At 47.8% G+C, this 17,879-nt stretch overlaps 1 protein-coding gene and 1 pseudogene across 1 annotated transcript in view; one reads left to right on the forward strand and one right to left on the reverse strand.

Annotated features, from left to right (window-relative positions):
* Positions 1 to 14,599, reverse strand: part of INTS3 (integrator complex subunit 3) — a 38,366-nt gene extending 23,767 nt beyond the window's left edge. The window contains exons 1-3 of the mRNA XM_003999768.6: positions 13,853 to 14,599; positions 5,436 to 5,519; positions 3,961 to 4,044 (exon numbers count right to left, since the gene is read on the reverse strand). Of these exons, the coding sequence (XP_003999817.1) occupies positions 3,961 to 4,044; positions 5,436 to 5,519; positions 13,853 to 13,996 (312 nt within the window). The 5' untranslated portion in view covers positions 13,997 to 14,599. The remainder of the gene's footprint in view (positions 1 to 3,960; positions 4,045 to 5,435; positions 5,520 to 13,852) is intronic.
* A 2,140-nt stretch (positions 14,600 to 16,739) lies between these two features.
* LOC109495482 lies at positions 16,740 to 17,228 on the forward strand (annotated as a pseudogene).
* Positions 17,229 to 17,879: the final 651 nt, after the last annotated feature.

Here is a 17,879-nt window from a genome sequence, read left to right on the forward strand (position 1 = left end):
GGCCTTGATATAGGAGGGACTCCTGAGCACTTAGCTACTGTTACTTCCTCCGGCCTCTACGGCCCGTAAGTCAAACGACTGATCTGATAAAAACACCAACGCTTCAAGATCCCTCCTGTGCCACAACTTTTCATACCCTTTTCATTCCCAAAGGAGAATTTAATTATCCTCTGACTCCATCTGAGATCAAAAAGTACAAGCAAAAGGGAGGGCGCCTGGGTGGCTCAGCCAGTTAAGCGTCCGACTCTTGATTTTGGTTCAGGTCATGAGCTCATGGTTCTTGGGATGGAGCCCCATTTTGGGCTCTGCATCTCCCTCAGTCTCTGCCCCTGCCCCGTGCACATGCGTGTGCATGCGCATGCGTACTCTCTCTCAAAAACAAACGCTAACAGTAAAAAAACAAGAAGTACAAGCAAGCAAGGGAATAATTAATTAATGGATAAGTGACAGTGAGCTACTGTCAATGTGGTGGTTGGTAAATGGTGCTTCTGCCCTGGAGCCTCCCGCCCTGGAGGTGTGACTTACAGGCTGGGCACAGAGGAGGAGGGAGACAAAGGCAGAGGAAGATCCATGTCAGGACAGACAGAGACCAGAGTCACCAGAGAGGAGCCCTGTCTGTTCCATAAAGAGCAGAAGCGCAGAAGAAACCCGGGACAGGGAAGGAGGACAAGTTTCTCAGGAGACACAGGGACAGATGAAGACAGAAGATCCTGTCTACCTGATCCCGTGTGCCATGTGGGGCCTTACCAACCACACCGTTGCTAACACATGCAGCTGAGCACCAGGGCACCCCTTCCGGATGCTGTCAGTTGCCTCACCAACCCCTGTGCCAGTTTTCTGACTGGCTTGGAAGAGAAGTAGATGGGGAAAAAAAACCCAAAACAAAACTCAGTGGGGACCAGAGAAGAGAAGCAGAGAGTCTCAGAAGAAAGGAAAGGTGACAGGATGGCATGGAGGCAGCACTTGTGCCCCAAACCCTCCAGGCTGGGCCCAGGCAGCCTCCAACCCACCTTCTTAACCGAGAACTACCAAGGCCTGGGTCCTTGACTCTGAGGAAGAGAAACTGCCACACCCTCCCCTATCACCTTCACCTCCTAACTGCTAGTGCCTGCCTACTCAGCCTCCTACACCCCCCAACCCCTGAGCCAGGCCTGCTCCCAGCTGTTCCGTTCAGACATCAAATAGGAAACAGATACACTCAAAAACTATAAACATAAGGGCTGCCGAGAGGGCAGATGAAAGCCAAGGTACAACTGGAACAAAACCCACCCCACACGTACTCCACTCTGCACCCGAAGCCAGCCTGCTCTGTCCTTAACCGAGAGTTCTTGTTTACCTGCTCAACCCGCCCTTGCTGTGCCCACTAATAAGTCCCAGAGGGCTGGCCCTGACGTCTGCGCTGGCCTGCCACCTGCCAGCAATGACTGAGGCTCTTCATTCAGCTCCTGCTTTCCCACAGCAGATTTCTAATGTGCTCAAGACTCAGTGTCTACTACCAACCCTCCAACACCCCTGCCTCCGATCTCTCGGCCTGTGAAGATCCAGGAGCCAAATCTCCACCCTATCCTGAGGTTTCTGGTCCAGAGACAGAATTAACCGCAAGCAAACCCTTAGAAAACACACCCCTTCTTTTACGCTGATGCCTAAAACAATGCATCAGAGTCCGTCCTCACCAGTAACTCCGACTTGAAACTTCCTCAGGACAGGATTTCACAAGATAATCACCCTTTTAGGGAAGAGGACCAAAGCACCTCAGAGACATGCCGCACATTCCTCCCATACTCTGACCTGGTTCAAGGTCTCTCAATGAGCCACTACCTGCTAGCTCCTCATTTCCCTAAAACCATGTCTTCTGACCCCCCTGATTCCACCTACTCTGTCTGAAGGGCCTTGACCCAGTGGCCTGTCAGCCTAGGATGTTCCAAAGAGGGGATTTACTTGGAAACGGCTAGCATGTGAACACCATCCTGGTGCAGCTGTCAAACAGCTTGAGACCCAAGGCAGGAAGGATCTGGGCCACCCTCATGAGGCTGTCCCAGGGCAGAAAGAAGAAAAAGTGCTCTAGCCCTTTGCCATGTCTAGACAGCCAAATTCATGACATAATGAGCATTTATGATGCAGAGGCCTATGGCCTTTCACTGTCAGGCTAGGCAAAGAGCTGAAAATACCACGCACACCCTGCCCCCTTCACTGAGGTTTACTCATTTACCCTAGCTGATTCCAATCCCACCTGAAACCAACAAAAAAACCCAGCAGACTGGACAAATTTGCACTGAGGTGACTGCACAAGACTTTAACTGTATTTATAAAAGCCCACATAAGAGAAAAAACCTTAACCCCAACCGCTTCACCCCCGTCTCTGCCAACAATTTCTTTAAAATAGAGCAGCTAGACCGGGTCACGTTACTGTTTATAACCACTAAATTGGAGACATTCATTTGTCTTCAAGGGTCTTGATGATAAATCCAGTATGAAAATGAAATGCCAATTTAATTCAACAAGGTTCCAGCTCAGAAGTGGCCTGGGACGCCAAGGACCTGTGAGTACACACTGTTCTTCCACGTTACGCACACCCTGGATGTGACTCCAGGTGGCATCGGTGGAGTACGAACACATCAGGCTGCCGTGCTCACGTCTTTCCCCTGAGGTTAATTCAAGCCGCTACGCCAGAGGGCTGTGGGCACCCTGTCCTTGTCCCTGATGAGGATATTCTTTGGTACTCCTTGAACAAATGACAATGTCTTTGACCTCTAATTACCTTATAGGTAACCTGGGAGTGGCTTGGAAAGAAGGGACAGAGCCACCAACCTCATATGGCTTTTGAGAAGATTAAATGAGATCCTGTCTGGATAGAGCCCAACAGAGCGCCGGGCACAGAGCATGTGTTTCCCCATGTTCAAGGAAAGGCCAGTAAGAATACTGAGTGTCCCCACTCCAAGCTCCTCTTCTCTTAGTATCATAGAGTCACTGCTAGACACCAGACATATCCTTCTAAACCACGGTCCCAAGACTCAAAGGACACAGAACTGCTGCAAAGGGGAATTCTGTAGAGGCAAAAGACAGAATTTTGTCGCTTTTTTAATAAAAAAAAAAAAAATTGTTTTTAACATTTATTCACTTTTCAGAGTGAGAGAGACAGAGCGCGAGCAAGGGAGGGGCAAAGAGAGAGGGAGACACAGAATCCGAAGCAGGCTCCAGGCTCCAAGCTGTAAGCACAAAACCTGACACGGGGCTTGAACCCACGGACTGTGAGATCATGACCTGAGCCGAAGTCAGACGCCCAACCAACCGAGCCACCCAGGCGCCCCTCGCTACTTTTTTAAATGAAAGAATGGAATCCGAAGAGATCACCCTGCCTAATCCCTGACCCCAAAGAAGGATCCCACTTAATCCATTTCACATAAAGGAGACTCTTCTATCTGTGAAGACCCCAGACTAGTTTTCACACAGTACTCGTAAGGAAGTCTGGCCCCAGTGGGCTCCAGGGTTCTCTTGGCCACTACGCTATTGTTGCACCAATCGTCAGCATCAAGCTGTTAGATCCTACTGATGGCAGTGTTAAGCCTGCTTTCTGTTCACTTTCCAGTGACAGACCCTGCAAAGTACTGGGTAAAAACTCTCAATGGACCTGACTGCACTTGCTCGCTTCTCTTCTCTGGACTAAGTCCTGACTCTCATAACCTTGACCATCACTCTACAACATACAACTCTTCAAATGCTTTTCCATTGTCACAAATGCCTTTTCTTGCCCTTTAGCTTGAAAATCAAGACATAGAGAAAGGATAGGAGTCAGAGAATGACTAATTCACTGAGAGTAAAACAGGAGCTGTACGCATATCTGGAGAACAAGGTGATCCAGCTCTAGCCAACAGGACTGGCACTGTCAGCTAACCATAAGTGCCACCATATCCCCAGATTCTACCTGAGGAGCGTCTGTGAGTTCAGAGCAGGGAGTCTTACCTTCTGAGCTTGGGCAGGTTCGGTGAGGACAAGGGTGAAGAGGCCCAGGCAGATTTCCTCATGCTGGGGGGGGCCTTTGCACACCTGGAACATGAGGAAAGAAAATAACTAGTTATCACTCACAGGAGAAAGGTTCTTGAATACAGTTTCTCCCAGAAAACTTGGATAATCTGCAAAGGAGAATCATCAACTCTTCTACCTGATGATTTCCTTCTCCTAAAAGTGATAAAGCATGTGTTTCGGGAGAGAGGTGGAAAGAAAGGACAGACCCTTATTGCCTTCTCCACGGCTTAATACAGGCCAGCATTTAAAATGGGAAAAAGGGGCACCTGGCTGGCTCAGTCAATGGAGTATACAGCTCTTGATCTTGGAATTGTGGGTTCAAGCTCCACACTGGGTGCAGAGATTACTTAAAAATAAAATCTTTCAGGGGCGCCTGGGTGGCTCAGTCAGTTGAGCGTCCAACTTGGTTGGGCTCGGGTCATGGTCTCGTGGTCTGTGAGTTCGAGCCCTGCGTCGGGCTCTGTGCTGACAGCTCGGAGCCTGGAGCCTGCTTCAGATTCTGTGTCTCCCTCTCTCTCTGCCCCTCTCCCACTCATGCTCTGTCTCTGTCTCAAAAATAAATATAACCATTAAAAAAAATTAAAACAAATAAATAAAAAATAAAATAAAATTTTTCAGGGTGCCTGGGTGGCTCAGTTGGCTGAGCATCCAGTTTCAGCTTAGGTCATGATTTCACGGTTCATAAATTTGAGCCCCACGTCAGGCTCTGTGCTGACAGCTCAAAGTCTGGAGCCTGCTTTGAATCCTATGTCTCCTTCTCTCTTTGCCCCTCCCCTGCTCACATTTTGTCTCTCTCTCTCTCTCTCTCAAAAATAAACAAACATTAAAAAAATTTTTTTAATAAAGTAAAATAAAAATTTTCAAAAAATAATAAATAAAATGGAAAAAAAAAATCCTACTGTACCACCTTTACCAGACCTTAACAGCCTTCAGTAGGAAAGGAGGAAGCTGCAAAGTCATTCATGGAGTAATAGGCCTTGGGCAGGTCACTGAGCCTCTGGTATTTTTAAGGAGAAGCCATAACAAAAATATTTTGCTATAAATAAGAAGGAAATACTAAGCATTCACTATGTGCCAGGAATTACTCTAAGACCTTTACATGTACTATTTAAAATCCTTTCAACCTCACAGATTAGGAAATGTAAAGGATCAAATATGAGAGAATAATTTGCAAAGACAAAAAAGTCACTACAGAACTAGGAGTTATTTTTAAAAGCTATTTAAAGACACCTAAGTTCCAAGAGACAGATTCCCACAGTAAGACAGAGAAGAGAGAGGAGCTGGGAAGCCTGGTTCAGGGAGCTGAGACATTCAGTTCTGTCCCTCATGCCCAGCCACAAAGTGCTTTATCTTCTGGATCATGTCTCACAGCTCCCGGAGCAATGGAAGTGGGGCGGGGGGCATACACTTACGTGGGCGTTGAGGGCATCGTTGGCCTCCCTCTCTGAGACACCAGCAGTCATCGATGTCACAATGCTCATACATCTTTCTAACCTCTGCGAAGGGGTGAGAAAAAGTTCAGAGTGTGTCCTACCACCACCTGCAAAGTATTTCTGGCCCCAAAAAGTTTTCAAGAAACTTAAACCTCATCATATCTCCAGCTCTAACTACCAGTTTACAAGTAAAGTCACATGGGGGTATAATCAGCAAACCAGAGTGTGGAAACCATGACCAGCAATCTGGTTCTTTAACGTAGAAACTGCAAGGAAAAAAAAGCAGGGAGGGAGAAACCCATGTACTAAAAGAGATTTAAGACCATAGCCCATTGAAAGGCACCTGGCTGGCTCAGTCAGCTCAGCATGCGACTCTTGAGTCTCAGGGTCATGAGTTCAAGCTCCACCTTGGGTATAGAGCTTACTTAAAAAACAGGGGCGCCTGGGTGGCTCAGTCAGTTGAGCACCCAACTTCAACTCAGGTCATAATCTTGCAGTTCGTGGGTTCAAGCCCTGCATCGGGTTCTGTGCTGACACCAGGGAGCCTGCTGGGATCTTCTGTCTCCCTCTCCCTCTGCCCCTCTCCTGCTCTCCTTCTCTCTCAAAAATAAATATTAAGAAAAAATTATAGGGATGCCTGAGTGGCTCAGTCAGTGGAGGGCCCGACTCTTGATTTCAGCTTAGGTATTGATCTTGCAGTCTTAAGATGGGGCCCCACATCAGGCTCCACATAGAGCATGGAGCCTGCTTGAGATCTTTCTCTCTCCCTCCCTCCCTCCCTCTGCCCCTCTCCCCTGCTTACACTCCTGCTCTCTTAAAAAAAAAAATCCTAGCCCATTGAATAAAATAAGAATCCACTGATATTCACATAACAACTAGACGAAAAGGGAAAGCTCTTTGACAGTGGAATGCTAGCTGATAAATGCATTAGGAATGACTGAGTCAGGCAAATATCATCAAGGGGTGCTAAAACCAGAGGTGAAATTATGCAAGACACTATTTACTTGGGTTCAAAAATACTTAATTACAAAGGGAAAAGAGTAACTACAGGAAATTCTAGAGGATATACCACCTTAACAAAGTGATCAGAGTCAACATCCCCAGTAAGGAGACAAACTGACGACACCACATGCCTCAACACGGTGCACTGAAAAGGCTAGAACAGCACTTGTACAGTTTTCTGTCCCAAAATGCATTATCTCAATCTAATCATGAAGAAATTTCAGACAACCCAATTTGAGAGGTACTCTACAAAATAACTGATCTGTCAAAACCATTTAAGGTCGTAAAAGACAAAGACAGACTAAGAATCTGCCTCAGATTAAAGAATTAAAGACAGAGTGCACCTAAATGCCACTTGTGGTCCTGGACTGCTATAATGGACATTGTTGGGACAACTGGGAATACCGCAGTATGTTCTATGACAGTAACATATCTATGCTAAATGTTCTGATCTTGACAACAGAGCAGTGATTATGTAGCTGAAGATCTTTGTTCTTAGGAAATACACAATGAAGTGTTTAAACCCTGAGTGGTGTCGTGGCTGCAACTTACCGTCAAAAGGTTAAACAGTAATATGTACACAGACAAATGTTAATAATCGTCGAATAATTTGGATGAAAAGTATATGGGAATTCTATGTATTATAACATTTCTCTAAGCTTTAAATTTTAAAATAAAAAAACTTAAAAAATTAAAGAAATGGGCACCTGAGTGGTTCAGTTGGTTAAGTGACCAACTCTTGATTTCAGCTCAGGTCAAGCTCACGGTTCATGGGTTTGAGTCCCACGTCAGGCTCTGCGCTGACAGTGTGGAGCCTGCTTGGGATTCTCTCTCTCTCTCTCTCTCTCTCTCTCTCTCTCTCTCTCTCTCTGCCCCTCCCCTACTTATGCTGTCTCTGTTTCTCTCAAAATAAATAAACTTAAAAAAATTAAAATAAATACCCTTAAAAATGAAAACAATTTAAAAAATAAAGCGTATCAATCAAATGCAACATGTGGTCCTTGTCTGAGTACTGACTTGAACATACCAATTATAAAAAGGAGTTATGAGACAACCAATTTGAACAATTAATATTTTATTGTTAAATAAATTACTATTAATATTTTTAGGTATGACACTGAGGCTATACTTTAAAAAGAAAAAAAAAAACCCAAAACCTTCCCTCACAGACATACATATGAAGTATCTACAGATGAAATTATTTATCTTGGATTTGTGTCAAAATAATCCAGAGATTGGGGGGAGATAAAACAAGATTACCAGGGACTGATAAGTATGGAAGCAGTGATGGCTCCAGGGGAATTCTACTGTTCTACTTTTTAATGTTTGAAATGTCCCCCCAAAAAGTTAAAAAAAAATTTATTTTTACTATTATTATTTTTAATCTTTTTAACATTTATTTAATTTTGAGAGAGAGACAGACGACCATGAGCCGGAGAGAGGCAGAGAGACAGAGGGAGACACAGAATCCAAAGCAGGCTCCAGGCTCTGAGCGGTCAGCACAGAGCTTGATGTGGGGCTCAGACTCATGGACCACGAGATCATGACCTGAGCCGAAGTCGGACATTTAACCGACTGAGCCACCCAGGCGCCCCAAAACAAATTTTAAAAAATGAGTGTGAGGAAAGAAAAGGACTAATGGAGAAAAGGCCAAGCTCATGCCTGAGGCTCTGGTCAAACAAAGTGGACAGCTGCATCAAAGTCCACCCAAGAGCTACTCTAGTTTCAAAGGCCAACTCTAACATGGCACGCGCTCAACATTCTAAGACCTTAGTCACTACTTCCTGTTCTGAAGAAGCATTTAATACTAAATAATATCTTCTCAGTAGAAGATATTGATAAACGTATCTCATATTAAATCAGTGAGCCTCTCCATTATCACCACCTAACTTACTTCCTGAGTCTTTTAAAACTGTATCTTGGGGCACCTGGGTGGCTCAGTCGGTTAAGCGTCCGACTTCAGCTCTGGTCGTGATCTCAGGGTTCATGAGTTTGAGCCCCGCATCCAGCCCTGTGCTGACAGCTCAGAGCCTGGATCCTGCTTCAGATTCTGTCTCTGGCTCTCTCTGCCCCTCCCCTACACATGCCGTGTCGTCTCTCTCAAATTTAAATAAACATTTAAAAAATTAAAAAAAAAAAATTAAAAAAAAAAACAAAACCCTTTATCTTGAGGACTAACCCAAAAACTATTTAAGGAAAACCAATTCCCAATGATGGTGATGCTGGCAAAATGGACAAGGGCGGGCAATTTACTTCCCCTGATCCTAGAAGTCATTACAAAGTGTCTTGCTGACAAGTGGCTGCGCGGCAAGCGCTGTGAGGAACCATGAATAAGGACAACGGAAAGGGGTGTAGGAATGAAAGGTAATCATGTGTCTCCCTTGACCACCATCCTAAGTTTGCCTACACGCATCCCTGACTAAGAGCACACAGGCTGCACAGAGAACTGCGTTAAGGCAAGGAGCTCCCACAGCCACAACACTTCAACCTAAATCAGGCCTAAAGTCCTTCATATTTGAGGGTATGACAACTTCACTGCCCATCAGGTCTGACTAGCCTCCAAATTAGGTCAGATCCGCAGGCTCAGCCTTAGCAGACAGCACCCGTGTACTTGTGAAAAGGAGCCGTGAGATCACATGAAAACTGAGCTGTGAGATCCATTATTTCTCAGTCCAGCTCCCGCATGATAAGGAGAAGGAAGGAGAAACAGGTGGATTTTCCCTTTGTAAATTATATCCCTCTGTAAGATAGTTACCAAAGGCTGGAGAATCCGTTCCGCCAGCTGCTAAACCCTGCTTACCCAGCCCAGGTGAACGAGCAGCACAGCACCCTAAGGTTCCAGATATTACTTCCTACTCAAAGGAAGAAGATTCTGCTGAATCATCAGCGATTCAAGAGAAGTCAAACAGCAGCTAACTAACAGGTAAACTAACAAGCACGGTATAGAAGAACCCCCTCACTACCCGCCTGCCTTAAGCCAATCTTGGGTGAGTTCCTTAGCCTCTGTAAACCCTGGTTTTTGATCTGAAAAACAGAAAAAGCCCTGTATCACAAGGTTGTTCTGAGGATCACACAAGACAAGCATGCAGCCTCAGTTAAATTATCATCTGTTCCATTTGTGAAAAAGCTCAGCAACTACACAACCCCATCTCTGAAGACCAGACCACGCCCCCATCTCCTGCTACTTCTTCTAACGGCATGTCTTTAAAGATTCCTGAAAACTGAGCCCTCCTACTACAGGACATGGATAAGTCCCTAACAAGGCTGTACAGGTTCCTCTCCTAACCACTCTCTGTAAACTTGTGCCTTCCAGTAAAGGGGAGGGGAGGTGGGAGAGGAGGCCTGACTGATGGGCCCAGCACCAAGACCCTCATGCAAAGCTGGATACACAGCCCTAGGGGCTGGCTATGTTTCTGGCTATGATGTAACCACAGAGACCTTGGACAGAACCAGGTTTCTCTAGGCCCCTCCTTGATGTTCTAAGCTCCACTCAGAGGCTTGAGTCAGTTCTATGGGTCACTGCCCAGTCAAAAACAAAAGTGGCCTCTTGGAACACGGAGGCCCAGTTAAGGATGTAGAAGTGGGAGAGTCCAGAATTTGGATGCATGGATAAAAGCAATGAGGAAAGAAATGCGGGCCCCAGTCCTTTCCAGGCACAGAAATATAAAAGATCCTGCTGTTCCCAAACTACAGAAATTACTTTTTGCAACAGAGATGGGAGAATGAACTACAAATCATTGGGAGTGACAGAAGGACCACACCCCCTCAAAGAGGGCCACAGAAGTCAAATGCCTACTGCCAAGTAGCAATACCCTGTCCTCTACAATCCCCCAGAGGCCCCTGGTAAAGACGGAATCATACATGCAGTTTCCAACAACTGCTGGCAGAGTGGCTCTGTTCAGAGTAAGCCCTCCGTGACAGCACCTCAGACTGCTGAGTAAGTAGTTACCATCTCTAGGAGCATCTGAAATGATTTTTCTAGTACTAAGACAACCTGACCATGTTTTTCATGACAGCGGCAATAGATGGAGTGGGGGCAGAGTTGGGGGAGGCCTTCCAAGCTGCCAGTAGACCTGAAGCTTGAGACTGGAGTCAGAGAGATCCCTCTAACCTCCCAGTTTCCCTTCCCTCAGAAAGGTGAACATACAGTCTGGTCAAAACGTATACATTAAATACTGCTCTCTTGGGGCGCCTGGGTGGCTCAGTTGGTTGAGCGTCCGACTTCAGCTCAGGTCACCATCTCGCAGCCCGCGAGTTCGAGCCCCGCGTCGGGCTCTGAGCTGATGGCTCAGAGCCTGGAGCCTGCTTCCGATTCTGTGTCTCCCTCTCTCTCTGCCCCTCCCCCGTTCATGCTCTGTCTCTCTCTGTCTCAAAAATAAATAAAAGTTAAAAATATATAAATGAATAAATACATACATACATACATACATACATACATACATACATACTGCTCTCTTACGGGAAGTCTGTGGCCCTGAAAGACGAGATTCCACTGCCTTTAGGAAAAGAAGATATGGTCCAACCTACCAAATCCCCGAGGGCCCACATTAGGAAAGTTACTGAGTAAGCTGCGTTCCAAGTATTCTACAGCCAAGAGTCACTTGTGAGTGACATGAGGGTCTTAGGAGAAAACACGAGAGATGACTCAAAGCCAGTTCCCTGGAGAGTTTTCACAGACAGGGTCATGAACTGTTCCTCGGAGACCACCTGGCGGGGATGCACCTCCACCTATCCCTAACCCTAAGGCCTGTCTGTGGCTAGGAGGGGGTGCTGACTTGTGACCTACAGCCCTGCTCCCAGCCTGACCTCAAAGCAGACAAGGTCCTTCCTGGTGAGGGATGACCAGGAGCCACATGTTCTACACGCCTCCAATTTTTGGCACTATCTTTATCTCATTCCCCAAACTGAAATGGGATGGGCAAGAATTTCCCCTTCAAAGAGAGGGACAGAGCCGAAGAGAAGAAAGGAGCCAACAGTGTCTCCGGGGAGGAGTCACGGCTCTTGCCTGGGATGCGCTTCGGCAGTGTCTCATACTCCAGGACACCGGAGGCTGTTCCTCATCACATCCAGCTGTAAGGACCCCAGCCTCTTGCCTGCCTTCACCAGGTTTTTGAGGGGATCTGTCATTTTTGTTTTTCACCTATGGGTGTGCTATCTCCACCTTTAGATGATAAGCTCTTCCAGGCAGATTTGGGTCTCCCTCATCCTCTCTTATTCCTATCTGACTCAGCACACGGGAGGCACACACAGGTAGGAAACTACCTCTGTGTTCCTGGGCGACAGGTGGGCCTGTGATGGAAAACAACCACACCGAACAGAGACCTGTCAATCAACACCAGGTCTTGATAACTTCTGTGTGCAGAAGAGACCCATGGGGAGACCCAGAGGAAAAAGCCAGTAAGTCTTGTCCTTAGAGACACTCTTGTCCAGTGAGAACCACACACGTGGGTTAAAAACAGTGGCAAGGCTTGCTGGAAAATTCAAATGCAAAGGGGAAAGGCCAAGAAGGAAAGGGGGGAGCCAAGGCGTGCTGGGAAACATCTACAGCACAAAGGATAGGAGGAAAAGAAGAAAGACCCTCCCTCCCCCTTCTCTCTGGAAACAGCTGAAAGTTCACTCTGTCCAAAACAGCACAAATAAACGAATAAATACTTCCTCTCTTTTATGGCCCCCTCCTGCCACATCACTGAGTCTACCAGCAAACACATCACTGTTCAGAACAGGATGCCATACTACCCTGTAGTACAAACTAGCAGAGGCAGGATGAGCCCTCTCGCAATCAGGGTGGGGAATAAACAGATTTTCATCCAGCCCTTGAGGTCTTTTCCCCTCCACCCAAACTGGTGGAGGGATCAAAGGCAGTCAACTATTTTCCTTCTACAATTCTAGAGCCGCAGTGCCACAACACAGATCTCAAAAAATACTCTGACAATGACAGTGGCTCCTTCTAAAGAACTGGATAATTCAAAGTGCCAGACAATCCTAAAGTCATTTTGGTTTTGAGAATACGTTATTTTTAGAAGCACCGTTCACGTTCCTAATTATATCTACCTTAGCTCAGAAAAGCAACAGCAGAAAAGCTGGATTGATCTAAAAGCACTCAGAATTATGGGGGAGAAGCATGATGGGAAACCAGCCTGCGTGCAGACACTGGCTAGGTGGATAACCCCCAAAGTTATATCCAGCCACCTTCTGTGTGTATGTTCTCCCATTTTGTACCTAAACCAACATGTTTTTCAAATCTAAACTATGAATTCCACGTAACTGCCTGCCCACCCTCTAGTATCTGATAAAGGGCAGTGAGGCAGTGACAAACTTAGAAGCAGGGAAATGGCCAGCGAAGAGCCGGACCCCGCTAATGCACTCATCCCATCCCAGGACAACCACTGGGTTTAATGTATTAGGTCTGACAAACAAAACAGTTCGGCAATCATGTCTCAGTTCTGGGTCTCACACTCCTAAGCAGGTCTCTACCCAAGTAGCAGTGCAAAGGGATACACGATGAACCCTGGGTTGTCAGGACAAGGCAAGAGGAACAAGGGAGATGGGGGGAGTAGCTGGTAGTCTAGAATCCCCATTCAGGTCCACAGCATCACCTCAGTGTACCCCCTTTCTCAGCACCCTCGTGTGGTTCCTATCTAGTCCTGTTCTGTATGTATGTATGTATGTTTTTTAAGGTTTTATTTTTAAGTCATCTCTACACCCAACGTGGGGCTCCAACTCACAACCCTGAGATCGAGAGTCTCATCCTCCACTGTCTGAGCCAGCCAGGCGCCCCAATCTGGTTCTGAAGGACAGTCCCCTAAGTCCCATCCACCCCCTCACTGCCCTGCTGCAGTTGATGGTATCCAACTAAACGTTACTCACTAGTCCCTAGGTCTTCGCTCATTCTAAATGCCCAGTTAACATCACTGTCAACCGACTGTGTCTACATGAAGCATTACCTAACAGGAGGCTCCAAAGCCTGCTGCAAACTCCTATCAGCCCCCCAGACACCTACACACACACACACACACACACACACACACACACACACACACACACACTTCTCAACCCAATATATGACCTAAATCCAAAGCAGGGTAAACATTAAGACTAGCTGTGGTCTGTGCGTGGAAAGGAATGTCAAAAATAAACTCGGTAGATCAGGACGGTGTTTCCCTCCCTCATCAACACCCCCCCCCCCATTTTCATCCTAGTGACTGCTGTTGCTATGACTACCTGTTCAGGAAGTTGGCCCACGCTCCTTCCTTCAGGAGCAGGAAGTCTGGAGCAGTGTTTGTGCTGCCTCAGAAAAGCCCTGAAGGCCTCCTCCCCGACCCCCCGACCCGCATCCGCTCCAGTACCCCTCCTCAACCCAATGTCTTAACTCCCTTCCCCACCCCCACACCTACCTCCTCTAACTCATCCTTGGCATCCAAACTGGTTGAAAGTAGCAGCCTCCCCCCTCCTGGGGCTCCTGCTCCCGCTCCTCCTCCACCTCCCGCTGCTCCCGAAGCAGCAGCTGCTGCTGCCCCCTTTCCCTTCGGTATCTCCATGGCTGCTGCCAGGAGACGGGAAGAGGCCAGGGGGTGGACGGGTGGGAAGTCCTAGAGATGCGGAACTCTGGGTTGCCAGGACCTGGGGGCAAGAGGGGGGAGTGGGGCAGGGGAGGGAAGGGTCCCTGTCCTGTCCACCCCGCCCTCCTCTCCCAAAGGCCGCTCCTGTGGAGGAGGCGAAGGCGGACGGCCCTCTAGATCCTGTCTCTGCAGTGGCAGTGCTGGGGAAAGGCCGCCAGCTCCTGAGTATGCCGGGGTAGGGGTCTGCACCTACGGAAAGGGAGGGGAGGCTTCCGCCCCTGAAGTGGAAGGGGAGCCCTTTCTGACTTCCGACCCTAAGAGAATCAGGGCAAACCCTCAGTTCCTGCCTCAGGAGGTGGGGGAAAGCGGACTCCTGCCCCTGAAGTAGGGGTAGGAAACCTTCCTGGCTGGTGCCCCAAGGGTTGGGGAGCGAGGCTTCTTGGGATCCGGCCCCCAGGGGTGAGGGTGAGGCAGTGCGCGCTATAGGTGGACACGGAGGACCAGCTTCACCCCACACCACACAGAGGCGGCCATGGTGGAAGGGCGGGGGGCGGGGAGGCTGAGGGCGGCGGCGGCGGCGGCGCGGCGGCGGGGAGGGATCGCGGAGGCCGGAAGTGAGGGGCAGCGGTCCAGGCCTCGGCCAATCGCGGCTTCCGCGGTGGCGCAGGGTCTCACAGGAGCTGGTCGACGACGGCCGGTCCGGCTGCCAATGGCAACGAGACCGGCATGATGGACAACCAGAGCGACCAATCGCATTCCACGTTTCGCTCGTGGAGGGGGCGGGGGGCGGACGAGACGACTTCCCGGAGGTGGGTGGGCGAGCGAGGCGAGGCGATCAGGAAGGGAAGCTGCGCCTGCGCGCGCTGGCGGGCGTGCCCTGACGCGCTTGCGCGGAGCCAGCCTCCTTCTGGAGCGTAGATGGGTGCGGGGGCCTGGCCGCCGTTCCCGCGGAGTCTGCGAAACCCGAGGTCTGGGCGCGAGCAGACGGAGCGGGGCGCTCACCCCGTAAGCAGTGCCAGAGCAAACGTTGTCAGCGGGCGCGGAGCCAGCTCCCACGGCTGAGTTGGCATCGCGCAAGCCGCAAGCGTCTGCGCTCACGAGTGCCGTCGTCCCCCAGAGACTGCAGGAAAAGAGCGGGTTCGGTATTAGTCGTCCAGTCCAGCACTGGCTCCGCAAACGTGGCTGACGGACGGGATCGGCTTCGTGTCCGTCCTGAAGTCGTGCGTGGTCTGGATCCCCGGGGGCGCACCTGTGCTTCCTGGTTCCGTCCTGCGTCCCAGCAGCCTTTCCCGTTTCCCCAAGAGCGCTTTAGGGGTGCCTTCCCGATCCACACGGGAAAACCCATACTCTGCTGGTCATGCTCTCTGTACAGTGTAGACAGGGTTATCTTTGAGAGGAGATTACTTTTTAAAAATTCTTTATTTTGAGAGCATCGTTCTGGGGCTCAGCATCATGACCCTGAGATGATGACCTGTGATGAGATCAAGAGTCTAAGGCTTAACTGAATGAGCCACCCAGGTGCCCCAACTTTTTAAACTGAAAAGCATTGTGCACATGTTATTGATATGGGAGATAGGCAGAAGGAAATGGCAGAATTAAATTTCCTCATAGCCTGAGGCCCAGTGACCGCTACTCGAGGCAGGCAAAGTAAAGTTTCTCCAGGAACTCCCTACAGTTTTAATTTTAATGCTTTGCTAGAGGGAAAACAGCCTTAGCTTGACAATAGCTAGGCCTCCAGTGTCTTGGGAGTCTTTAGCATATGGAAGTCTCTTTGGAAACTTCCCATTTGACTTCACTTCCCCCAAATCCGCAGTATATAAGCAGTCACTCCTTACAACCCCAGTGCAGCTCTTCCTGCCCACGTGTCCTGTTCCTGTGTGCTTTAATAAAATTACCTTTTCGCACCAAAGATGTCTTTAATTCTTTCTTGGCATTTGACTCCGTACCCCACCATCACCCCAAAACTTCATCAGTTATCACTGCAGGGGATCCTATTTATTTCCATACTTGTTAGGGCTTAACATTTTAACTCTAAATACACTTGGCATTGAAATGATGTGGGTCATCCCTTCAGTTGGCTCTCGTGGATTCCTTTACTGTATACATTAACTATAAGACCTCGGGCAAGTTATTTTGACTTTCTGTAAATTATCCTACCTGTAAAATATAGAAGAAGCAGACTGGCTTATCTCTGAATACTCTTCCAGCTCAGGAAATCTAGTTCTATTTGCCTACGCTTTGGATTCCTTCTAGGTGCAAAGCACTGCATTAGCCACTGAAGAAGTCATTATAATAATGTTACTATGGGTCACTGTGTTACGGAACCAGGCTGGAACTCTGGTGGAAAAACCAGGCAGCACTCGAGATCTTGGTGGATTGGAGAGTTAGTTAACACCGGTGGGCTCAGAGGAGACCGTTTCTCCAAAGATCTGAGCCCTGAATGAAGGGGGAAGGGTAATTTACAGTTGTCACCTTCCACATCTGCAGTGGGTTTTCGCACTCAGCAAACAGGGCAAGAAGAACCGGGAAGAGGGGTCTCTAAGCCAGAGACCAGAGCCTGTTTTAGTCCCGTTGGCCATCTTATGGTGTAAAACTTTATTCATTTTCCCAACAACTGAAAACGTGGAGATTTATTAGGCGAAGAAAGAAAAGTTAGTTTGAAAACACTATGTTCATGGGGTGCCTGGGTGGCTCGGTTAAGTGACCGACTTTGGCTCAGGACATGATCTCAGCAAGTAAATGTAGTGCTTCTTTAAAAGCACCTTACCAAAAAAATAAATAAATAAAAATAAAAGCACCTTACATAGGGATGCCTGGCTGGCTTGGTCAGAAGAGTGTGAGACTCTTGATCTCTGGGTTTTGAGTTCCAGCCATATATGTTGGGTGTAGAGATTACTTAAAATCAGAGTCTTTAAAAAAAAAAAAAATTAAAATACCTTCCTTAAAAAGTATTTTGGAATCTTTGAGCTCACCGAGTAGTCACCATGAGCAAAGCTCACCCTCTGGAGTTGAAAACATTTATAGGCAATAAATTATTGAAATTAGTTGGTGGCAGCATGTCCAAGGAATATTGTAGGGGTTTGATCTCTTTGTGAATCTTGTGAGAGATGAATGTGTGGAGATGCCAACTAGGGGGCAACAGAACAATACTGGAATGGTGGTAATTTGAGGACATAGTATCATCATGTTAGAAGGCTTGGAACAAGTATAAACAGTGGGTGTTCACCAGAAGAAATGAACTGCTTCCACAAGTCCCCTCTCTCCATAGAACCTGTTTCACTACAATATAAAAATCAGTCATGTGCATTTTCATATTGAACTTTTTTGTTAAATAAACTTTTGTAATAGTCAAAAATACGTATTTTGGGGCGCCTGGCTGGCTCAGTTGGTGGAATATACAATTCTTGATCTCAGGGTCCTAAACTCAAGCCCACGTTGGATGGAGAGATGACTTAAAAATAAAATCTAGGGTGCCTGGGTGGCTCAGTTGGTTGAGTGTCTGACTCTTCATTTTGGCTCAGGTCATGGTTGATGAGGGACCATAGGCAAGCTGAGGGCCAAGCACAACTAGCACACCTACCCCCTCCCCTCCCCACTCCCCCATGGTGGGATATGTGTGGTGTTCCTTAGGCACTCCCAGCTGCCCCAGAACAAAGGAAAGGAAAGAGAACAAGTGGCTAACTGATAGAGATCACAGTCACACAGACGTGTCTCCATCAGTTTACAAATGTCTTAGTAAATTACAGGAAAAAGGCAATCCCATCAATGGCCTAAAGTCCAGGAACTCCCTACTGTCTTAATGTTAATGCTTTCCTAGAGGGAAAAACAACCTTAGTTTGACAATAGCAAGGCCTCCAGTATT

Source organism: Felis catus, chromosome F1, assembly GCF_018350175.1.
Source record: "Felis catus isolate Fca126 chromosome F1, F.catus_Fca126_mat1.0, whole genome shotgun sequence".
In the NCBI taxonomy this organism is placed as follows: domain Eukaryota; kingdom Metazoa; phylum Chordata; class Mammalia; order Carnivora; family Felidae; genus Felis; species Felis catus.